This window comes from Lampetra fluviatilis, chromosome 43 (assembly GCF_964198595.1).
Source record: "Lampetra fluviatilis chromosome 43, kcLamFluv1.1, whole genome shotgun sequence".
Taxonomy (NCBI): Eukaryota; Metazoa; Chordata; class Hyperoartia; order Petromyzontiformes; family Petromyzontidae; genus Lampetra; species Lampetra fluviatilis.
The window spans coordinates 2,180,739-2,189,105 of NC_136317.1; the positions used below are offsets into that span (position 1 = coordinate 2,180,739).

General features: G+C 49.6%; 1 protein-coding gene across 1 annotated transcript in view; it reads left to right on the top strand.

Moving 5' to 3' along the window:
* INTS6 (integrator complex subunit 6) overlaps positions 1-7,620 on the top strand; it is a 28,973-nt gene extending 21,353 nt beyond the window's left edge. The window contains 6 exon segments of the mRNA XM_078876113.1: positions 910-1,052; positions 1,561-1,752; positions 1,754-1,877; positions 3,876-4,250; positions 5,254-5,347; positions 5,914-7,620. Coding sequence (XP_078732239.1) covers positions 910-1,052; positions 1,561-1,752; positions 1,754-1,877; positions 3,876-4,250; positions 5,254-5,347; positions 5,914-6,031 — 1,046 coding nt within the window. The 3' untranslated portion in view covers positions 6,032-7,620.
* The last annotated feature ends 747 nt before the right edge of the window (positions 7,621-8,367 follow it).

The following is an 8,367-nucleotide window of genomic DNA, read 5'->3' on the forward strand; positions in this document are numbered from 1 at the left end:
GTCTTTCTGCATGGAATTGATGATGTTCTCCGCCTGTTCTGCATGGGTTTCCTACCGGGTTCACACGATTTACTCTCATAACTTAAACAAATATATTTCCACGGAATCGGTCTTTGTTCAAAATCACCGAACAACTTGGTCACGTTGTAATCCTTGCCCTCTACTGCCATTGCCGAGCCAGGCGCCGAGTTACCCTGTGGCCCCACGGACAGCTGCCAATAAGGGGGCTCTGTGCTCGGAGACGTTTTGTTCCCCGATGGAGAGAGCGCTGTATGAATAAACGCAAGCTCATTCATCATTCATGTCACTGCCTGCGTCGTGGTGCACAGCATGTGCTGGGGAGCCCGCTCCACGTTAGCCCCTGGGAGTCGAGTACAAGGATGAGAATGTAATCGCGACACATTGTCTGGCAACCTGTGATGTCAGATGTATTGACAGTGTAGTGGTTAAGTTTAAGTCTTTGGTTTGGGTGAGTACTAGTGTTTAGTCGGCAGTCTCTTGTTTCTCATACGAGCATTCCAGGTTGACAATTTGAAGGTGGTTAAACGCTTACAGTTGTCGTTTGATCTGCGGTCAATAGGTTACCGTGGGGATGGTAAGCCAGTGCCAAAACACGTATTGAAGCGCTTAGGTTGTATCGTAACGGAGACATTGTTAACGTTCATTTTAAAAACATCTTAATATTACATAACTAGTCTTGATGGAAATTTCCGTTTTGATACATTTAACGTGACACAATTACAATTCCGTTTCCTGAGACGAGTGTGATTGCTCCCCCTCTGGCACGTTGTAACTTGTGATTTGCTGCGAGCACGCCACCGGCCGGCGAGACGCCCGGTCCCGTCGACGCGCACGTGACTCGGCGCGCGCGCCGTCTCCTCTTGTTCCGCCGCGAGCGGTCCCCTGCAGACCAGATGCACAGTGTGCCGGTGGCCCAGATGGGCAACTACCAGGAGTTCCTGAAGCAGCAGCCTTCGCCGCTTCGCGAGATCGACCCCGACCAGCCAAAGAGGCTGCACACGTTCGGCAACCCCTTCAAGCTGGACAAGAAGGTAAGCCCCAAACCTCACCCAGTCCAACCACACCCACCCCCACCCCGTCTCATTCCATACGCCGCGGTTCAAAAACCCTTTAGCCCCCCCCCCCCTCCATCATCATCGTTCGTTGTCTATCCGCTGCTGGATGAAGGCCCGCCCATGCCACCATCACTGTTAGCACGCCAATGCCACGATCTGCCTCACGATCCGTCTCGCTTCTGCGCGCGAACGAATCTCGCCTCCTCCCTCGCAGGTGCACCCATCATCGCCAGCTTATATCCACTGCTGAACGATGGCCTCCCCACGCCCATCACGAGCTTGCTAGTTTCGCGACACCACCGTCAGTCTCGCACCCTGCGCGCGAGACCATCACTTCTCAATGCACTTGAGAACCTGGAAGCTGAAAGCCGGATCGGAATCCAGGATCTCTCGGCGGTGGTGGCTCGGCTGTCAGACCTCTGCCCGACCGGCTCTCTCGGTCAACGTTTATGTTGCAATGCTGTTTTGTTTTTGCTGCGCGCAGGGCATGATGATCGACGAGGCGGACGAGTTCGTCACGGGGCCGCAGAACCGCTCGAAGCGGCCGGGCGGCGGCGGCAGCGGCGACGGCGGCGGCGCTCAGAGCCCCTCAAAGCGACGGCGCAACGCCTCTCCGCTGCCGCCGCCTCGGCCGCGGCCCCTCGCGCCGCCCGCCTCGCTGGCGAACCACGTGGTGGGGGGGGGTGGCGGCGGGGGGGGGACGCGGCGCCGCCTGCACGCCGACGCCACCGCCGCCCACCATCCTCGCCACGCCCGCCCAGCCCAGCCAGCCGAACCTCATCAAGCCCGTGGCCATTCGAGGTGGTGTGCCCGGCCGCGGCTGCTTCCCCCTCCGCTCGCTCGCTCTCTCTGTCCTCCCCCCTCCTTCTGCTTTGGATGTTTGGCTCCGTGAGACCTGAGTGGTACCAAGGACAAATCTGCGTTCAATGGGTGATGGAGCTTTCAGTAGTTGGGTGCCTTGTTTGCGTCTTGCCCCGGTCCGTGAGAGACGCTCCGCCAGAGTTTTTTACTGGGATTGTGTTGTAAAGCACTGTGAGGCCTTGTGTGAATGGCGCTCTTAAAAACGGAGTTTTACTTCTGGTGGCGATGCGTGCGTGTACAATGTACGCGCACGTGCATCAAGGCCAACAATGTACACCATCATGGCCTAATTAATGTCTGTACATTACACGTGTACACAGTCAATTTGTCTCTCCGCTGCTGGGTGATGGCCTGCCTCCGCGGTGCAGATCACGGGGGTTATTTGACCACACTGGTCAGTGTTTGTTGGAGTGCATTGACGTAGGAGCAATAGAAGTACAGTCCACAAATCGAGGTTTGTGTCCTCGGCTGCCCACCTCCTGTAACCGCTACAGAAGCCTGCTTCGTTTCTAAGCTCGAACAGGATTGTGCACATTCTCGGTAATTTGGTTCTAGAACAGGCCATGACAAACATGGACATTTCAGGGGAATTAATTGTTGCTGCCAATATTCAGCGGAACATTTTTTTCACACCATCTTCTATTGTAAAAAAAAAGTATTCCCCTAATCTCGAAGAATCCTATTTCTATACTCTCTGGTTCTTTCGAGGAGCAGCAGAAATCCTATTTCTGATTTATTACAATGATTGTTTATTTTATTTTCTGTAACTCACAGGGGCAGGCCCTAATAACTCTTGTCACGATGAGCCAATATTAACTAAATATATAAATCCTATTTCTGCTGCTCCTCTCGTGGGCAACCGATGTGGCAACTTCTAATCAGATCAGACTTGAGGTCACACGAGTTAATGAGTGTTTATATAATACGTAGATTTTTTTTGTATATTTCTCCCATGATGACGCATAATGAGTTTTTAGTTTTACTGTAATGTGTGTGCTGAGTGGACCCATTGAGGTTGGTAGATGACTTTTGCCAATCATAATGTTGGCAACACGGCAGCATTTGTTGAACGGGCCTGATGAGACTCCGAAAGTCTCAACTGGTCCATAGTTATTGTGCTTTATAAATGCTGCTCCAAAAACATTCCTCTGGAAAGGGCCATGGGGAGCCATTGTGAATTTAGTAAAAATCTATTTGGTGGAACCCTGCAGCTCGCAGGAGCCCCAACCACCCTGTCGGAGAACGGTCTGTGAAAGGGCTATATCATTAAACTACTTCTGAATTAAATGATATTAGACTTCATTCCAGGGGGGACGCCTTTTATATGCCCTGCAAAGTGTGTCCTTCACGCGTCAATCAAATCAAAATGTCGAATTCTCAGAGCTGGAATTTAGGTAATGAAACCCCCAAATGTTACGTAGTGGTTTTTGTCGTGCGGTCATTGATGACTCGGCTGAGACCATTGACTCGCACAATTTAGGAACCCAATCATGGATTTGAACCCGGGGTCATTGTGGTATTTGCTTGTTACCCAAACTTGTGGTGCCACTTGGCCTTATTAAAATACACTTAATTTTACATAGACAGATTGATGTTTGTTTATGATTTATTACAATGATTGTTTTTTATTGTATATAACTCTTGTAAAGAGGAGCCAATATTTACTAAATATAGCGTCAAGTCGCGTGCCTATTGCAGACTCACCCGATTGTAGCCTGAAGATATTGACCAAAGGGTCTCCCAAAACTTGGCAGCACAAAGCAAACCAAGGAAGACTTTTAAAATGTGCAAACATGTCTTGCTCTTACGGCTGCCTGTCGGCTTCGCTCCCACTAATGAAATGCTTTCGTCGGCAAGCTCGGGTTAGAATGTATTTACGCGATCCATGTACTCGCTATGTGTGTACGAGTTTTTGCGAGCTGCTTTTACTGTTCGCAGGGACGGAGCTGAACAATCAAATCGTCGACATCAGCTCCGACGACCTGCCCAACGCCAACTCCCAGCCAGCGGTTCCGTTGCTGCCGGCCCCTGCCATCTCTTCTCCCGCCGCCGCCACCGAAACGGAAAACCACGTGGGTGCCAGCCTCGCCACCGACGAGGAGGACGAGGAAGACGAAGAGGGCGGCGGCGGCGATGAGGGCCTTGCCTCCTCCGAGAACCACGCCGCAAACTCCCTGCGAGAGACGCGAGGCCGCGTGGCCACAGCGACAGACGGCTTGGGCGGAAAGACGGAGATCAAGGCGGCCAAAGTGCGGGAGACCAACAACGAGATCTGGGGCAAGGTGGTGCGGGAGATCCGCAAGCCCGGCCGAAGTAGGTCCCGCTCGGTGCCACCGTAATTACAGACAGGAGGGGGAGGGTGCTAATACATGAAAAGCTTTCGACCTTCGTTGAAAAGCGTCGCGTGTTATGTAAGGGCACGCGCGTGTCTCCGATTAGCACCCACGATTAGCATGGGTGGCTACGTACGGCGTGAAAGAAGTTCTACATCAGAATATCACTATTTATATTTGCATAGGTCATCACGAATTGTGACCTGCTATTGCATGTGTGTTGCTGTGAGGTGATCAAGTTGGCACAGTAAGGGGCACAGGTGGTGCATCGGGCAGTCATCTCAATCTGTCGACCCATGGCAACCTGGGTCAGCCCCGTGACCTCCTGCCAGCGGGCGTTCGATACTTCACGTGGCCTTAACGTGCACATAGCCTGGCACAAGCGCCGTGGTGACGTCACCGCCACTTGGTGTGGAATGGTGGTTGTTGGTGACCAAGAGAGCAGTTGCATGAATTGAATCCCAAAATAGATTTTGCTAAGCTTTGAGGTTTACCGCTCTCGTACATGTCTGTGGCTTTTCTCCGGGTATTTAGGTGTTCTCATACGTGGTAGCCAAACTCTCATTTATGGAAATTGGCAATTATTTTGCTGGAAAAATTTGTCTTAAGGGCCCAGTAAGGACTCTAAACTAAACTACTAACTGAACTTTTTTTTTTACCAGGTAAGGTCCACTGAGTGATATAGCTGTTTTTCAGGAGCAACCTGGCCACAAATGATAGCTCATCGAAGTGGCTTATCGCGTGGAAATGTATAGCAGTCAAATAGTCTCAACGCGTGTTTCTAAATGTGGAGGGAAATACCGGAGGACCCGGAGAAAAATCCACGCGACCACGGGGAGAACATGCAGGCGTCAGGGTCAGGATCGAACCCACAACCTCTTCCATACCAGGCGCGGTGGTTAACATATCGCCACCGCGGGACCCCACTCACTTTGGTCAAATAAACCAGGAGGCTTGTGTGGTGTGCTGTCGGTTGTGGCCAGATTACGAGCACATCTTCAGCCTCCTGGAGCTGGTGAGAGGGAGCACCGATCTGCAAGTGATGTTCATTCAGAACGTGATACGGGAGGCATCCCGGTGAGTGCTTATCTCCCCCTACCCTTTGACCGAGAGTTGCATCCCTGTCAACCCATACGGTTTGACACCATGTTATTTTATAGGGAAATTACATTTTCAACTCCATACGGCGTACAGCCATTTCAATACGGGCAAAAAAATATTTTTGTCTATTTTTTTGTGTTTCTCCCTTGTGATGGGATTTTGTAGGTTGAATGTTGAAATTTATAAGGGCACGGGGTGACCAATAAGGTCTTCTGAACTGGCGTAGCGCCGTTGTTTTTAAAGACATTGTACTCCCCACAGAGAACTGTAGTGACACGACCACACTCTGATAGCTGGCGCCAAACTGTGCCACACGTCCTCCCGCACGGCCTTGTGGTTGCTTCGGTACCGATAAAGATATTTTAGTTTTTCTCCCGGTTTTGTGTTCACGATGTACACTTGCATCATCGGAATGGAATCGGAAGAATAACTGATGACGCACACGTACGCCATCGCAACGGGAAAGGGTGAAATTGCATGGCGTCGCCCGCTGCTGCTGATGCCGCCAAATGCTCACTCGGTGTCACCGTTGCCCCGTGCAGCTTCAAGAAGCGCGTGCTCATCCAGCAGCTGGAGGAGGCCATGCAGCGCGTACGGACGGGCAAGACTGACATCCCGAAACCCACGTGCCCGTTGCCAAACCACGTCAACAGCAGGTGATGGCAGCGCCCGAGATGCACTGGCCCGGAACCTGGAGAAGGCGCGGCGCCGCCTTCCTCCCAAACGCGGCTTTTGTTTTGTCCTCAAAAAGATGAGTTCTTGAGAAGGAGAGAGAGAGAGCAGCTTGGAATCGTGTGAAATACGACCGCCTGGGAGCCGTGCCGCCAAAGTGAGCGCTTGGTCCGGACGCGCGAAGGAAAACCCGCAGCGCGGAAGGGCCGGCGTGCCGAGGCAAAATTTTGCAGGAGCGCTGAGGAGTGAGTAAAAAACAAATTCGAGGTTGCTGCTAACTTCCTCCCGTCATCATGGCACGGAGAGAATGGTGCGCAAGCCAGGAGAGCCGAGGGGTTCGTCCGCCATGCAAGGAACGAGGCTCTGCAACCAAAGGGGGTGCAGAGGGGAAAGGTTTGTCGGCGAGCTACAGAGTGGGACAGGGAGAACTGCACAAATGGCAGTGAATTGACGTGGCAGTCTGTGATCAAGATGATAGATGGAAGGGCTTGTGGCTGGGTGGGTCGGGGTGAATCTTTGACCGTATCCATACTGCTTGGAAGAGATGGTGGCATCCGGGAGTCTCGGTGGAAATCTGGTGGTGGGGCCTGCAATTAAACGTGGAGGAGGGGAGTGGTGGGCCCCATGTCTGTGTAAAGGACATTGAGGGCCGGGTACAGCACTCGGTGTTGCTGTCTTTTGTGCCCTCTTATTTATTTCCTTTTAAAAAGATAGAAATGAAATTAAAAAATACACAAATTTTGCACAAATTAAAAAGTGCTGCTTTGGTCAATCAGCCGTCACGAATGTTAAACACTGTTTATGTTTCTCGATGCGTAGCCCTGCACATTTCCTGACTGCATCGCAGCCCACGTTTTTTCTTTTTTCTTTCTTAAAATAATCTTCTCTCCAAGGTTTGTCCCTGGACAGCCACTTCCCCACCTACTTAGCTCCAGACAAAACACTGTCTCTGTTCTCCCAGTGCAACCGTCGCTGGGTTTCTCCCTCGGAACCCCCTTCAGTCGTCCGATACGTTGTGATTTAGAAAGGTAACCATCTGGCGAAGCAGTTCCTGTCGATCTCCTTCCAAAAACGGACCCAGGCCTCAACTTGATATTCCCCAACCATTGCTCAACTGCTGATCCAGCCAGTGACATCAAATAGGTTCAGCTGTTTTTGATTTGAGTATGGATTTTTTTTTTCGGACACACGCTCAAATTTTTTACACATTATTTTCTTTTTTCTGGCCATAATTTTTGTTTGTGCCTGAGCCATGTTTTTTTTGGCTGTAATGTACTCATGAGAGGTGGTTTTGGTAAGTTGTGTAATGTAAACAATATTATATATATAAAAATTTGAAATGTAAAATGTATTGTGAGTGAATATTGTTTTTCTGCCTCTTACTGCGGTTGTGAGATATGTTGTGGTATGTACAGTTGAAAGCCGTTTCTGAACATTTGTACATTATTTTTTAAGGAAAACTTGATATTTTTGAGAGAAAATTTGTTATTTGTAAGCACTTGTACTTTGCATTTGCTTTGTAAAAAAAAAACTTTTATATGATTCAATAAATATTGATACTTGATTGTCCTTCTAGCATGTTTTTAAACATTTTATAAAAATGGAAATGCCCTGTTTTGATGATGTATGTCTTCTCATTGCCACAATACCAGACGGGAAGGTCTGTGTACATTTTAATGTTTAATCCGTCATTGACTTAAGGTGGTCGGGGATGTGGGTTTACACTTTTTGGAGCTTTTCGTCATTGACAAGCGCTTGGAAGATTGTGGAAATGTCTTGGGCCAAGGCATCTGGGAATTGTGAAGCCCTAGGAATGTTGCTTGGAAGATCCGTGATTTCAAGGTTTCATCCGCCCGTTGTTACAGGGGGTTCTCTAGTGTAGCGGGTAACACGGAATGCCAAGTGACTGTACGAAGAACGGTCGCATTAAATTGGGGATTTGACTACACTGCCAAAGTACAGGTCCAAAATATATTTTTATCAGACTGCCATTCGGTGAACGTTTCTCTTTGGCCAGGTGTGCGGAAAAGTTCAGCGCCGCCGAGTGTGGATAGATTAGGCCAATTTAATGACTCTCCAGCAGTAGTTCATTGATATTGCTTCCTGTGGGTCATTCCATAGACATTTATTCGTATGAAATGACGGTAATAGTACAAGAGTAACGACCGGTAGTGACAAGTGTGAAGGCGTCGCCGAATTAATGTTTTCAACATGTGGTGATCCATATGCAGTGTTAAACAGAAATGTTCCAACAAGCCTTAAAACAATTTAGGGTACACTTTTTATTTTGACATTTTCCGTAGTTTGTGGTGATGTGTGTCCAT